This window comes from Mytilus californianus, unplaced genomic scaffold, assembly GCF_021869535.1.
Source record: "Mytilus californianus isolate M0D057914Y unplaced genomic scaffold, xbMytCali1.0.p SCAF_14, whole genome shotgun sequence".
Lineage (NCBI taxonomy): Eukaryota > Metazoa > Mollusca > Bivalvia > Mytilida > Mytilidae > Mytilus > Mytilus californianus.
The window spans coordinates 33,725,315-33,742,531 of NW_026262626.1; the positions used below are offsets into that span (position 1 = coordinate 33,725,315).

Genomic DNA, 17,217 nt, shown 5'->3' on the forward strand with positions numbered 1-17,217 from the left:
TCCGAATAATATAAATTGAATGTTCATGAAATTCAGGTCAGTCAAATTTTACTGAGTTTGGTACAAAAATTTATTTTATAAGCAACTATTTTGCCTTGAAAAGAAATAGTTACTCAAAAAGATATTTGACCTGCATGTGCATCTTTGTTTCAGACATCTTGTAGCGAAATTTGTTGTTGTTTTTGGTTAAGGCCTTAATTGGCTCATATCCAATATTTATAATGATAAGATATGAAACTGAGGCTTTTTTGGCATTTTATGGCAGTCTTGTTTTCAGTAAAAGTTAGTTTGAGAATTGCAGAAGTTTTTAGGTTCTTTTTATGAAAACAACTGGGGAAAAATGTTTGTGTAAAGATACACTGTCTGAGATATATATCAGATTCTGTTATAGATTGTACATTATGTAGCAAAAATACTAGACATTTGATAAGTATGAAGTAATCTAATTTTACCTTAAACTTTGCAGAGGAAACATCTGCACAGCTTGTCAGACATTTAATGAAGACTGTTTGTACTGATATTACCAACATAGTTGTCAGTGCCGTAGCAACAGAACACATGATGTCAGTTCAAGAAGATACACAGTTAACAGCAGAAGTAAGCTTTATTATGTCATTTGATGATCAATGAAACCTTATGATTGCTTGCACAACTAAGTGTGCTTGAGAAGTACTACATATACAACAAAAAATCTATCCTTGTTTTAAGCAATTTTAGAATTCAATTGATACTGAGTTATAGGATGTTACATCTAGGTAGTGTTAAAATTGTCCACCATATTGTCCATCATTGCTGATTAATTTTGAAAGAAAATACAAGATTTGACATATATCCATTTGATTTCATAGTTTTTGAATGAAGTGAAATTCATAACTTTTTAAAACTGCCAAATTTTCTTTTTAGCTCACCTGGCCAAAAGGCTTGGTGTCCTTCGTCCATTAACTTTTACAAAATCTTCTCTGAAAATACTGGGCTAAATTTAATCAAACTTGGCCACAATCATCAAAAGGGTACCTTGTTTATGAAATTAGTCTGATGATCCCTCTTGTCAACCAAGATGGCCGATATGGCTAAAAATAGAACATAGGGGTAAAATGCAACTTTTGCCTATTATTTCAAAAACTGCTATAAATAGAGAAAATCTGACTGGCACATAAATGGTCAGAATGTAAAGCTCTAACTATTGTTCATTTTAGTCAAAAATGTCAGACAAATTCTTATTGGAGTTATGCCCCTAAAATTACTAATTTTACTATTTAAAAAAAAAAATTGCCTCTTATCTCGAAAAATTATAACAGATAGATAGAAACTTTTAACACCAAAAAAATCAGCAAGACAAGAACTACGAATAAGTCATCATGACCAAACTTGTCAGACAACTCCTTATTAGAGTTATTGCCCTTTAATGACCAACACAACAGAATCTACAAACAAGTCAACATAGTCGAAATCTTCTGTTAACTACTTATAAGAGTTATCGCCGTTCAATGACAATTTTCACCAATTTTTTCACGGTATGTGCCTAATATCTTAAAACTATAATAGATAGATCACTGCCATACCAAAAAAAAATCAAAATATAAAAAAAAAATGTAAGAATATTATGCAAACTTCCATACAATAAATGTTTTACATTTACTTCTGCCTGTTTTCATTAAAGAAAAAACGTCTCTCAACATTAAAAGTACAGAGCAACGTCAACGTACGTAACAGCAGTACCGTAATCGGTTTATTGATTAGCAATTAATTATTAATTAATCGGAATCGTGCTATTGTTATGGATGCTGTTGCGAATAATGTTTGGTGTTGTCATTGGTTCATGCTCTAATCTGACACAGACTGAATAAACTGAAATGCCATGATGGATAATCTGAAGAATGCAATAGCCAACAACAATCGCCAGTTAAGTTAATTGGGCAAATCTCCACAAATGTTGCTAGTTCTTTAAGTTTAACGCTTCAGCTTGGAAACATTTTCACGGTCGAAGAAGCCAGCAGTTTTTCTTTTGATGAATTCGGGATTGGTTTTGTTGGGGACTTCGGCATTTCATTTTTTTAATTCGGGATTTGGGGATAAGACCCCTTCCTACCCCTTTCTGCACTGTGCCCTTCCGTAACATATGCATAAAACCCGAGCCTAAATCACCATTATTTCACATGTTGAAAAAAAATCTATACTTCACTGGGCGGCAGTTTTCTCGAGACCGTCGATTTACTCTTTCCATTGATCATTACAATAATTTAGAAAAACTGTAGGAATGGTGTAGAATTCCTGTAGAAAGTGCATTGTATTTATGATTATCACTATTCTGGTCATATATTTTTTTTAATAAAGCGATTGTGGCGCGAAAAATCGCGATACCGTCGCTGGTGAAGTATAGATGCGCCCTTAAAAGCAAGCTACATGTATCTTGATAGTATAATATTTCCCAGAAGTCACAACATGATACGTGTACTGATTAGGGGTTCATCATTTTTAGCTCACCTGGCCCATGAGGGCCAAGTGAGCTTTTCTCATCACTTGGCGTCCGTCGTCCGGCGTCGGCGTTAACTTTTTACATTTGGAACTTCTTCTAGAGAACCACTTAATGGAATGAAACCAAACATGGCATGAATGTTCCTTATGAGGTGCTGACCAAGATTTGTTACTTTGTAGCGGATCCATCATCCAAGATGGCCGCCAGCGGGGGACTTAGTTTAACATAGGACCCTATAGGAAATACATACAAATGTCTTCTTTTAGAGAACCACTGAATGAAATGAAACCAAACATGGTATGAATGTTCCTTATGAGGTGCTGACCGAGTGTTGTTACTTTGAAGCCGATCCATAATCCAAGATGGCCGCCAGCGGGGGACTTAGTTTAACATGGGACCCTATGGGAAATACATACAAATGTCTTCTTTTAGAGAACCACTGAATGGAATGAAACCAAACATGGCATGAATGTTTCTTATGAGGTGCTGACCAAGTGTTGTTACTATGAAGCCGATCCATAATCCAAGATGGCCGCCAGCAGGGGTCTTAGTTTAACATTGGACCTAAGGGAAATACAAACAAATGTCTTCTTTTAGAGAACCAGTGAATGGAATGAAACCAAACATGGCATGAATGTTTCTTATGAGGTGCTGACCGAGTGTTGTTACTTTGAAGCCGATCCATAATCCAAGATGGCCGCCAGCAGGGGACTTAGTTTAACATGGGACCCTATGAGAAATACATACAAATGTCTTCTTTTAGAGAACCACTGAATGGAATAAAACCAAACATGGCATGAATGTTCCTTATGAGGTGCTGACCGAGTGTTGTTACTTTGAAGCCTATCCATAATCCAAGATGGCCGCCAGCGGGGGACTTAGTTTAACATGGGACCCTATGGGAAATACATACAAACGTCTTCTTTTAGAGAACCACTGAATGGAATGAAACCAAACATGGCAAGAATGTTCCTTATGAGGTGCTGACCAAGTGTTGTTACTTTGAAGCTGATCCATCATCCAAGATGGCCGCCAGCGGGGGACTTAGTTTAACATAGGACCCTATGGGAAATACATACAAATGTCTTCTTTTAGAGAACCACTGAATGCAATGAAACCAAACATGGCATGAATGTTCCTTATGAGGTGCTGACCAAGTGTTGTTACTATGAAGCCGATCCATAATCTAAGATGGCCACCAGCGGAGGACTTAGTTTAACATAGGACCCTATGAGAAATACGTACAAATGTTTTCTTTTAGAGAACCATTGAATGGAATGAAACCAAACATGGCATGCATGTTCCTTTTGAGGTGCTGACCAAGTGTTGTTACTTTGAAGCTGATCCTTCATCCATGATGGCTGCCAGATGGGGACAATGTTTAACAAAGGACCCTATGGACAATACATACAAATGTCTTCTTTTAGAGAACCACATACTGAATGGATTGAAACCAAACATGGCATGAATGTTCCTTATGAGGTGCTGACTAAGTTTTGTTACTTTGAAGCTGATCCTTCATCCATGATGGCCGCCAATGGGGGGACTTCCTTTAACATAAGACCCTATGGGAAATACATACAAATGCTTCTTCTAGAGGTGCACTGAATGGAATGAAACCAAAACATGGCATAAATGTTTCTTATGAGGTGCTGATTAAGTGTTGCTACTTTGTTGCCGATTTACTGTTCAAGATGGCCACCAGGATTTTTTATTAAATTACAGGACCAATATTAAACCAAATTTGGCCTCACTCATTATTAGGGTATCTGTTATGATTTTAATCTATTTTTACATGATTTCCAAAACCAAAGTAGAATCAGGTGAGCGACACAGGCTCTTGAGAGCCTCTAGTTTACCAATAAAGGTGGAAAAGAGGGAGGGCTTCCGATTTCTTGGGGGTATCAAGGTTTGTTTTGGATAGGGAAAAAATGTAAACTTATAATGAAAATAGATAAGAGGAATAACATTCCTTATTATTCTAACATGAAGAAAAGTTTTCCTTTTTGCAAGGGTGATTTTGGCATTTTTCATCGAAGTAAAATCAGAGATGGGGAGCTCCCCAAACCACTACCGGTAAAAATGATGAGTCCTTTGAAATCTGAAATCTGATTTCTTATGTAATCAAGTTTTCAATCAAGAAAATAAAAAGCCACCAAACTGTTAAAAAGGTGTAATGGAGTAAAAAGAAGAGTCGACAAGCAAAGCGCTATCCAAAAAAGAATCGCAATCAATGGACAAAAGACAAACCAGGGAACAAATAAGACACACAAAGACAAACAACACCATTCAACAATAAAAACTAAAAACAAATAAGTTCTTGACAGTCGCTGCATGATTTTCAAAAATCATATCCTACAAGGTCAAGACCTCCCCCCCCCCCCCCCCCCCCTAGTGTAGACTTGAGTGGTTGTCTTGAAAGTTCACATTAAAACATGTTAACCCCACTGCAATTTTGCGCCTGTCCCAAGTTAGGAACCTCTGGCCTTTGTTTTTCTTGTATTGTTTTCAATTTTAGTTCTTTTGTGTGTTATGGAGTCTAGAATGGAGTGCATTCCTCTGAACCAACTTACATCGTTGTTTCTGGGTCGGCCTACCCCAGTGTGTGAGGATTCCTGTATTGATTTGACACATTCCCGATTTCCATTCACTTTTCTATTCACTATAGCTCAATAGTTGTTTGCTGCACTATTGTTTTAATTTTTTTAAAATACTAAGATTTTATAACAAATAAACTGACAGAAATCTCTTATAAAGCATGAACTTTGCGCAATGATTTGTGGTGAAGTGAAGTGGCGAGGTATAATATGACAGTGTTGTTCTCATTCATTGATCTTGTTATGTAAATTACACAAAAATGGAAAACAAACTACAAAACCCGCAAGTGATTGGAACACAGACATTCATATTTGATTTTTTTCAAGTTGTCGAGTAAAAAATGCTGCTTTTCAAAAACAATTTTTAGTGCCAGGAAACACCTAGAATGCAGGATTTTAATGCTATTAATCCCAGAGCTTCTGGGGGCCTTCAGCAGCCCCATACCCCCTGCCATAATGCAGCCTTGTTCTTGTCCCTTTTGTCTAATTTGCCGAAACTGTACCATTATTTTTGGGCATGCTACGCCTATGTAGATAGAAACTTTAAAACCAAAAAATGATCAGTAAGACGAGATCTACATATAAGTCAAATAACCGAAATCGTTAGTCGACTCCTTATTACCCTTCAGTGACAATTTTCCCCATTTTTGCCTATTATCTTGAAAACTGTAATAGATAGATAGAAAATTTAAATAGAACAAATGATCAGCAAGACAAGTTCTACAAATAAGCTATATGGTGGAAATCTTCAGTCGCCTCTTTATTTCAGTTATTGCCCTTAAATGATAATTTTAAGATTTTTATGCATTTTTTGCCTTTTATCTTAAAAATATTATAGATAAATAGAAACTTTAAAAAGGAAAAATGTCAACATGACTGAAATTGTCAGTTAACTCTTATTAGAGTTATTCCCCTTTAATGATGATTTTTACTAAAAAGAGGCCATTGTTGAAGATGCAGGTAAGCGACACATGCTCTTTATAGCCTCTAGTTTCTTTTCCCTAAATCTTCAGGTTTATGGTGAACATTAGTCAATTCAAATGATTCTAAACTATGTTCTGAATATACCCTTGATTAGCTCACCTGCCCCAAGTCATCCTTAGAAAAAAAAAATCAAAATCAAAATCTTCTGAAACCACAACGGTTTGGAAACTTGACAGAAATTGTGTAAAGCATATCCTCTACAAACTATCCTCATTTTTATTGTAATCAAATGAAAAACATGGCCATGACAGAAAAAAAATAACATAGTAGTAAATCTGCAGTATTTGGCTTATATCTCTAAAAGAGCAAAACTGAAATAGCAAAATTGACCAGCAAGACAGGATCTACAAATAAATCAACATTATAGGAGTTATCACTTTTATACTTGGTAGGAGTTTTTTGCCATCATGTGTAGTTGACCATGTTTTACGACTATTTTGATTTAGTTAAGGGACAGCCATTTGTTGTAATATTGTGGCATAAAAAATTGAAAACAACACGTTTAATAATTTCATGCGTCCGAAGCGCTTTTCTGGATTTACCTTCATCAGGAACGCTCAAAGCCAACTTTTGAAATCCGAGGGATGTATAAGATTACTGAGTTTTCAATGGATTGATATCGTAAAATATTAGCCGCAAGCCAATATGTGACCTTTTTTGGCAAGTGAGCGTAGAGAACAAAGGAAAAAGCTTCACATTGTGTCGAGTGGCTGATATATTTCGATATGGTGATGTATAAAACATGAGAATCTGTTTATCTTGCCATTTATGGTCTTTTTGGCCTTCCTAAGACAGTTTTACGCTTGACAAAGTAAGCTTGATAACTTCTCTTCCAACATTGTGATGCTGCTGATGAGTTCTGCTCACATCTCAAAGCTGTGACAAGAGAAATATGGATCAACTGATCATGAACAGGGAGATATAGGCAAAGGGAAGCACGATAATGACACCTTATCAGTGCCAATCCTGAGACCATTTACCTGAAAGCTTTTATACATAGGAGAATTGTTCGTCAACTTGTGTAGTTGACCATAATATATAACTATTTTGATTTGACAATTTTTGCAAAAGTTTTTGGATTTAAATGAATTTGGCCTATTGAACTATAATGACGCTATGAGACATTTTGTCCAAAACCTCTCATATTTATTAGAATTGTAAGTCATGATGTGCAGTTGACCGTACCATTATGTCATTTTAATTTTGTGAATTTAGCAAGAGTTATTAAATTATTCAGTACAATGTACTGTCAATATCAATTAGTGTTACCGGTAGGTGAAAAACTTTTCATGGTGCTCCTAATTTTCTGATCTTCTCTTGAGATAAGTATACCAGTACTGCATAGTTACAAAGCAGCACTGGACATTTTGTTACACTGTAACAATCTTGTTATCTCAATAACAGTTACTATTGATAAACTTTTGGACATTTGGATATATTTGTTTTTAGTAAAATAAGATTTATTCAATGTCTTATTTCTTCAACAGGGAAGAGCTGCCATAATTGTTAAACTACCAGATAACTTACAGCAAATTTTGATAAAACTTCACACAACTCTCAGTGGAAAGGTATGTAACTCTTATGTGTAATATTTTATTACAGTATTACAAAAACTAAAATGGGCTTTATTTAACAAACATGTTTAGATCACCTGTATGTCATATATGAGCTATATATAATAATATCCCTTTGCTAACTTTGACCTTCTGTTCATCTGTCAGTCCATCCATCCTTAGACAATTTGCATTTTCATCATTTCCAACCAAATTTGGCAGGAATATTGAAATAAATGTTTTTTTTAAATATTCATTTCTTTTGATATCACTGATCAGATGAAAAACATAACCACCAGAGGCAATATTTTTGCCAATTTTTAAACAAATCTCTTAAAACGTAATCAAATTAAATCTTATTTGTAATTGAATGTCGGCGTCGTCCGAAGACATTTAATTTCCGGACAATAACTTTAGTTTAAGCATATGGATCTCTGAAATTTAATCAAAAGGTTCAATACCACAAAAGGAAGGTTAGGATTGTTTTTGGGGGTGATGGTCCCAACCGTTTAGGAATTAGGGTCCAGAAAGGGGCCAAAACAAGCATTTTTCTAGTTTCAGGACAATAACTTGTGTATAAGTATTTTGATTGCTCTGAAATTGTACCACAAGGTTCAATACCACAAGTAGAAGGTTGGGATTCATTTTGGGGGTAATTGCACAAACCGTTCAGGAATTAGGGGCCAAAAAGGGTCTAAAACAAGCATTTTTTTAGTTTTCAGACAATAACTTGTGTTAAGGTGTATGGATGTCTCTTAATTTGTACCTCATTTTACAAAAAGAAAATTTCTTCAAAATTAATTTTTTTGGAAAAGGGGGGGGGGGGGGCAATAATAACTTGTGTTAAGGTGTATGGATGTCTCTTAATTTGTACCTCATTTTACAAAAAGAAAATTTCTTCAAAATTAATTTTTTTGGAAAAGGGGGGGGGGGGGGCAATTTTTTTTCCTCAAAAGAAAATTCTCTTCAAATATTATTTTTTATTGAGGGGGTGTAAAAAAAAAAATTCGGGGGGGTCAATTTTTTTTCCTCAAGATTTAAGAAATCGTCAATTTTCCAAAGAAAAAAATTGGGGGTCACAATTCATTTTGCTAATTCTTTGTATATAGTCTGAAAACAGATTTACTAAGTATTGCGCAACAGCACAGTGTATTGCACAACAGCAAGAAATCTTCAATTGAATATAAATTCAAATCATACAACCAATTTCAAGTTCTTTGACTACATTTATTCTGTGTCAGAAACCTATAATGTGTCAAATATTTAATTACAATCCAAATTCAGACCTGTATCAAGCTTGAATATTGTGTCCATTTTTGCCCCAACTGTACAGGGTTGGACCTCTGCTGTCGTATCCAGCTGCGTTCGGCGAAGCAGTTTAATCACGAATAAGACTTGGATATTGTGTCAAATTAAATGATATAATTCAATACAAATAAGACTTACAAAAGCACATGGTTATTTTGTTTTCAAACACACCTTCTCTGTTTTGAAACTTAAGAGATTACAATTTGATTTTCTGGAAAGCAGCAGGGGGATTATGAATGATAAATAACTTGGCTGGGTAAGAAGTGAAAATAAATAACTTTGCACAAGACAGAATGAAAAATTGAATATTCTGCAGTACAAAATGCTGAAAAACAAATGTGTACAATGAGGCAGAAAAAATTAGCAAATAAATGATCCCCCTCCCCCCTCTTTAAAAAAAAAATTAAATGGTCTGGTCATAAAGGTATGGAACTCGACCTATATATTAGGTTTTAGTGTTTAAAAATCAACATTTATTTAACCTTCAAATATATGAAAATAATTGAATCTTTAGCGAGATGCTAAATCAATTTTTTTTATGCCCCCACCGTAGCGGAGGGGGCGTTAAGTTTTACCCTTGTCCGTCTGTACATACGTACGTCCGTCTGTATGTATGTCCTAAAGTTGGTTTCCGTTCTCTAACTTTATTTTGACTCAACCAAATGTTATGAAACTTATACACAATGCTTATTACCATTAAATACAGATCAAGTTTGAATTTTGGTGGCGTCACTTTTACCGTTCTAGAGTTATGCCCCTTTACAAATGGAAAATTTGCTAAATTTTTTGTTTCTGTACTATAACTTCAGTTTGCCTCAACCAAATGTTATGAAACTTATACACAATGCTTATTACCACAATATACAAATCAAGTTTGAATTTTGGTGCTGTCACTTTTACTGTTCTAGAGTTATGCCCTTTACAAATGGAAAAATTGCTAAATTTTTCTTTTTTTTCTGAAAGTATCAATCAAGTAATTATTTTTAAAATTGGAGTTATCTTCCATTGTCCATGATTATAGTTGAATCAACTACAATCAATGCTTTATACAATGCAATGTTTAATTTTGCCTTCCATTGATAAATTATTTATAGTGAATATAGCATCTTCTGCATGAAGAATTAATTTGATAGAATTTAATACAGTACTAGCTGTGTATTGATTCCTACACTTTTTCAAATGCTATATACAAAGGGAGGGAATTCAATTTCTTTTTATTAATCTAAAGTGGAGGTTTAATCAGGTTTTTCTGCAAACCAATATCCCTAAGCCAATAGCTTGTTTCAAAATTAGTTAAGATTTGTAAAAGCATTTTTGAAATGGAAAAAAAATGCAAAATTTTTAGTTTCTGTTCTCTAACTTAAGTTTGACTTTACCAAATGTTATGAAACTTATACACAATGCATAACCACAAAACACAGATCAACTTGAATTTGGGTAGTGTTACTTTAACCAAAATCAAGTTATGCCCCTTTATAAATCGAAAAATTGCAAAATTTTTAGTTTCTGCCTATAACTTAAGTTTGCCCCAACCAAACATTATGAAACATATACACAATACTTATTACCACAAAACTCAGATCAAGTACAAATTTGGGTAGCGTCACTTTTATCGTTCTTGAATTATGTCCCTTAATAATGTTGTATGCAAGCAGGGGCATCATCTGTGTCCATGGGGACACATTCTCCATTTATTATCATATGTTATAAGGAGAAAAAGGTACAACTATAAAAGCAAGATAGCACCCCTAAATGTGCAAGGTGTACCGGACTTACTCTTTCACGATAAGAATTTAGCTATTTCAGTATATTAACCAAACTGTATCCAAGGGCAGATATCTAACTTAGAAATTTATCAAATCAATCTTTACTATTTCTTAATTTTTCCAAAAGAGTTTATGAGAATACACCATCAGGATCTAAACTGATTTTCACCTGCCATTATTAGATTTTATGTGAATATATTTCTTAAACTTAAAAGATGCATTATAACTTCTAGCTCTGGTGTATAAATAAGAATACAACATATTACTCTTAAAACGTCATTACAATTATTCTATATACAAGATGTGCATATCCAGGTCTTCTATCTTCTCTATTATAAGGCTTTATATAAATAGTATATGCCGTAGCTGCAGCCGGATTTGCATTTCTTGTATACCAATTTATAAAACTTGTATCATAGATTTACGTCAGCAATGTCTATGACGAGTTCGAAAATCAGTGCGGATGATCTATTTTTAAAAGAGTTATGCCCCATTGCAAACATTAATTATATGGAAAATTGCATATTTAGCGCTCTCATTTGTACATTTCTTGCCAGATATTTATGAAACTTATATTGTAGGAGTATATTAGCTATGTCTTGAATGAGTTTTAAAATCAGTGTTGATCAGTTATTTTTAAAAGAGTTATGCCCCTTGGAAACATTTATTATATGGAAAATTGCATCGTTAGCGCTCTCATATGTAAAATTCTTGCCAGATTTTAATCAAACTTATATCATAGATTTATATCAGCAATGTCTCTGACGAATTCGAAAATCAGTACTGATGAAGTTTTTTAAAAAAGAGTTATGCCCTTGGAAACATAATTATATGGAAAATTGCATTGTTAGCGCTCTCATTTGTGCAATTCTTGACAGATTTTTATGAAAATTATATTGGAGGTTTATATCAGCAATGTCTTGGACGAGTTTGAAAATCAGTACCAATCAATTATTATGCCCAATATTATTGACTAATTATTGACATATAGCTAGGCGATGAGGGCATTAAGTGTTACCCTTGTCCATCCCGATCCTGTACGTCCATACATCTCCAAAATTGGTTTCAATTCTCCAACTTTAGTTTGCCATAACCAAATGTTATAAAACTTATACACAATGCTTATTACCACAGAACACGGATCAGGTTCGAAATTGGATGGCGTCACTTTTACTGTTCATGACGGGTGCATGAAGTGTTACCCTTGCCCGCCCCATTCCCAATCGTCCATACATCCCCAAAATTGGGCTCCATTCTCCAACTTTAGTTTGCCTCAACCGAATGTTATGAAACTTATACACAATGCTTGTTACTTTAAAACACAGGTCAAGTTCAAAATTGGGTGGCGTCACTTTTACCGTTCATGATTTAGGCCCTTTATAAACATAAAAATTGCTGAATTTTTCGTTTCTCTTTCCTAACTTTAGTTTGCCTCAACCAAATGTTATGAAACTATATGTCAATAATTAGTATATTGACTCATGCATGTTTACAATTGGGGGCATCTGTCAAGCCTTCATTTCTCTAAGATATTTATAAAAAGTTTTAAAGAAAGGAAAAAAAAGTGATTATTTTTAGTTATTGCTCGTCGATCATGGACAGATAAAATATGTGCAATGCAGATCATTGGAACTCCCTTTTTTTATTTACTAAAGAAGATATTTTGTTTTTATTAGAAATGTTCTTTAAACTGGTTGTAGTTGCCTTTAAAAATTAGTCAATAATACTTATAATAAAGGAGATGTGGTATGAAATTAGTCAATAAGATGACTATCCAACTGTCCAAATTAATGCAGATTTAAACAACTATAGGTCACCGTACGGCCTTCAACAATGAGAAAATCCCATACTGTATAGTCTGCTATGAAAGGCCCTGACTTGACAAGCACAAATAATAATGGTCTGATTTATGACAAAACGATAAACGAAAAACAAATATGACAGATGGCAACCTACAACAACTAAATTAAGGGTTACTGACTAGGGACGGGCACATATAGAATGTGGGGCGTTTTAACCTGCTTGTGATCGCTCAAATCTCCCCTCACCTGGGACAGTGAACAGCACAGCATAAGAACAAAACAGGTTTTTCTTTGAAAGAAAAAGATATATAATTAGTAATTTATGTAAAACTATATTTTGTGACCTGGTCCATGTTTGGCAAACTGAATACCTGTTTAAAGAAAGCATATGGGGAAAAGACATTTTTCCAAGTAAACACTACGATGATACATGGGATAATCGAAGTGTAAGGCGAGTCATTCTTAATTGTGTATAAAAAGATTTTCTCACAAGGTTAACAGTTCAAATATTCTAGTTTACATAAAATGTGTATGTAAAATATCATTTGAATTTGCTTGTTTAATAATGACAGCTGTCATTTAACCATACATATAAGATATATAATGCACAATTAGGTATTTGAACTTATAGCACTATTTCTTGAAAAGGACGGCATATAAATGTTTTAAAACTAGCAAGTTGCCATACAGTTGGAAAACTAGTTGCCGTACTGTAAATCTGTAAACACAAGCAAGTTGCTGTACCCTATACTTGATTGGTTTTTACCGATATTCTTTAGAAAACATCATTTGATAGCGAATTTCAGTAAATACGATGTCACACTATCATAATCTAAAAAAAAATTCTGGAAAAAGAGTAAAAAACAGTTGAATGTCAGGCCAGCGGGACATCAGAGGGCGATCGACCTTGAAATTTTCTGTTACCAAGTGCACGGTTTTGGAGTATATCACGAAAGCTTGTCTTTGTTTGCTACTTATTGGTATAAAAAAATTAAAGCACTATATATCAGAAATTTGTTTCATAAGTGGTAACCTCATCAAAAAGGTAGAAAGGGTTTAGATTTAAGGACTATTTCCTTGTTTATTTTTATTCTCCTTTCTCTCCACTTTGTTGGTACCCAATATAAGGTGTCAATGATACACAGTGAATAGTATGATAAATATCAAATGGGGGACCATTTGCTCAGGAGGGGGGCTTGTAAAAATATGTCACTATTAGTAATTCTTTTGCTTAAATAGGGCCTTCATTTATCAATGCACTTCTTCAAAAACTATGCCAGCTGGTCAATATAAGCTGTTCCCCTTTATTTAGGGATGTGGGGTATATGAGCTTGTTCACTTGAGGTTCTTTCATTTTGAAAAAAAGATTTCAGTCATAGAATATACTTCAAAAAATATTGAGAAATGCTTTCTTATTATTGTCACCATTGGGAAGATACATTTAAAAACTTTATTTATTTCAGGCTATGAATTGTCACTTGGCAAGATTATAATTACTGTAAAAGTTTTATCTTACTCAGCACAGTTATGCATAAAACTCAGGTGACATTTACAGGTTCTATTTTGTAGTTAATATTTCATTTATATTTCAGCATGAAAACATCAGGCGACCACATTGTAAACAAGTATATTAATATAAGTATCACAAGTATTGTCCTCAATTTTATTCCCTAAAGTCTTCAACATTACTGTCATATATATATATATAGTTGTTTTAACTGGTGGGTAAAACTGTATATTTTCCAAATTTTATATACTCCCTTTCTTTTTAGTCTCTAGAAGAGTTCAACAACCAGCTGAATATAATCTGTAGTCCAGAACATCTTGGAATAATGCTGAAGAAACCAGACAAAAAAAAAGAAAGGTAATATGTGCAAATGTAGATCCATTGTAATAGATTGTACATTTGTAGGTGCAGAAAGTTGAATTATATATTTTATTCATAATTTATTATACACTAAACACCTAACAACAAATTCAAATTGTTTGATTAAGTGAAAGCTGACATGCAGGGACTAAACTTAAGTCACCCAAGTCAACCCGATTTTTAGCTGGGCGAATATATGTTATCATCCTGATCGCCCAGCTGGCAAATGTGAAATATTTTGCAGTGAAACCGAAAACCTTTTCCCCTGCGATATAAACAAAAACTGTTCCCAAAGGGAAACATGATTGTCTAATAAAAGCAGGAAAATTAAAGAGAGGAATTCTGGAAACCAGTAAGTTCATTTTAATAACCAAAATCCTGTCAGACAACTAAGTTTTCGATGCAAAGTCATGATTTGACATATACCCCCTTCTCTAAATATGTGTTCTTATTGACTAGCCTTGACAGAGTCAAAACGCAAGACATAAGTATGCTGTTTCCGGCAGCGGAGACATCACCAATGAATTAGTTTTGATTAGGTCAGTTTATGGGGAACCACTAGTGGTAGGTCAATGTTATTTTGTATGCAGTTGTATATATAACAAAATTGGCACATCTCATTTCCATGGAGATTATTTGGCCCCGCCCTCCCAGTCATGGTCTATTGACTGTGAAACTTTTGCATAGTTTACATGTATTAGTTTGTGATTAGGGCGGTTTTAGGGGAACCACTAGTGGTAGGTCAATGATATTTGGTATGCAGTTATATTAGCATTGACACATCTCATTTCCATGGAGATTGTTTGGCCATGGTTCATTGACTTTGAATATTTTGCATAACGTACATGTTAAAGTATTGCTATTTAAATTTCAACATTTGTGTTTTACTATCAAAAAACAAAAAGGTGAGACATATCTCTGGGTTAACAGTTTATCTTTCTTTTAAAGATTCTATGATTATTTTATTATTGTTTAGTGTTTTTGTCTAAACTGTTGAATCTGCATTGCTTCAGAGATTGATTCCTGTTGTCCAAGGATTCATTACAAGCCTGTAGTTGATGATAACTTGTCCACCCATTGCTATTTACAAAATCGTCCATGAAAAACGGAATGCAAAAGTAAATGAATATCAAAATATACAGTTTGCTATCCAATCTTCAATCAAATGTAATTGATTTATATTTTTGATCAACACTATAAGAGGATGTCTTGGATTTGAAATAGCATTTAATGATTCATAGAAACAGCCATATTGTCCAAATGTCAACATGAAGTTCAAATTGAAGGGAGACAATTTCGGTGGGAAATGTACTAAAATAAGTATTGTCAAATCTTATGATATATTTCTGGTTGCAATAATTCAAATATTATAAAGTTATCACACATAATCTTCACCAGACTCTAAAGCTACATATAGGATTATCTAAAAAGGTTTTATTAGTATATGACAAGTACATTTAAGTTTTTTTTAATTAGTATAAAAATTGGTTGGGCCCCTAAAATTTCAACTGGGCCCCTGAAAAATATATGTTTGGGCCCAACTGGCCCCTGGAGAAAACAAGTTATATTTAGTCCCTGACTGTGGTTTACACCATTGTTTGTAAGAAAAAACTTGAAAGAGCCAAGAATTGATCTTGTTTATCAAGCAATATTTTTATTATTAGATGTCAAAGTCAAGCAGTGCAGTAAAAATCAGTACAAACACAAAACTGAAACACAAATTTTGATAATTGAAAAAAAAAATAACACTTTATATGAATTTGGTGCATCCAAAGGGCTTTTTGTCGAGCTTTCGACTTTAGTCGAAAAAGTGTGACATAGCGATCCTACATTCCGTCGGCATCGTCATTGTCGGCGGCGTCCACAAATATTCACTCTGTGGTTAAAGTTTTTGAAATTTTAATAACTTTCTTAAACTATCCTGGATTTCTACCAAACTTGTTTATGATCATAAGATGGTATCCAGAAGTAAACTTTGTGAAAATAAAATTCCTGTTTTTCCGTATTTTACTTGTAAATGGACTTAGTTTTTCCGCCAGGAAACAATACATTCACTCTGTGGTTAAAGTTTTTAAAATTTTAATAACTTTCTTAAACTATCCTTGATTTGTACCAAACTTGGACAGAAGCTTGTTTATGATCATAAGATAGTATCCAGAAGTAAATTTGTTAAAAAAAAATTTCATTTTTTCCGTATTTTACTTATAAATGGACTTAGTTTTTCCGCCAGGAAACAATACATTCACTCTGTGGTTAAAGTTTTTAAAATTTTAATAACTTTCTTAAATTATCCTGGATTTGTACCAAACTTGGACAGAAGCTTGTTTATGATCAAAAGCTAGTATCTAGAAGGAAATTTTGTTAAAATTTTGTGCCTGTTTATCCATATTTTACTTATAAATGGACTTACTTTTTCTTCCAGTTAACATTAAATACAGTCTGCAGTTAAAGTTTTTAAAACTATCCTGGTTTTATACCAAACTTTGACAGAAGCTTCTTACAATCAAAAGATAGTATCTGAAGGAATATTTTTATTGATTTTTTTCTTCATTTTTGTTGAGCCTGCGATTAACAGCAAAAGTCGGCAAGACACTGGGTTCCGCAGAACCCTTATGAATTTTCTGGATTTAAGTTCTTACAGAAAGCTTTAAACCCAAATTTTGAAATACTTGAGGAGATTTATGATTAGACTGAACTTTAAAGGAATGGCAAGGACCATCTAAAGTCAACTATGCCAACAGAATTTTTACTGGCATGGTTCTTTTACTTTTTTATAGCCTGTACAAAGAAATTCAGAGGGTTATAATGTTTTCTACCTGTCAGTCCTTTGTCAAAACTATGTTATCACCAGTTATTTCAGGGAT

The 17,217-nt window shown here is 33.7% G+C and overlaps 1 protein-coding gene across 1 annotated transcript in view; it reads left to right on the forward strand.

Annotated features, from left to right (window-relative positions):
* The window catches only part of LOC127724653 (E3 UFM1-protein ligase 1-like), a 244,588-nt gene that overhangs the window by 208,222 nt on the left and 19,149 nt on the right, over positions 1-17,217 (forward strand). Inside the window, exons 13-15 of the mRNA XM_052231683.1 lie at positions 467-597; positions 7,545-7,625; positions 14,259-14,350. Coding sequence (XP_052087643.1) covers positions 467-597; positions 7,545-7,625; positions 14,259-14,350 — 304 coding nt within the window. The remainder of the gene's footprint in view (positions 1-466; positions 598-7,544; positions 7,626-14,258; positions 14,351-17,217) is intronic.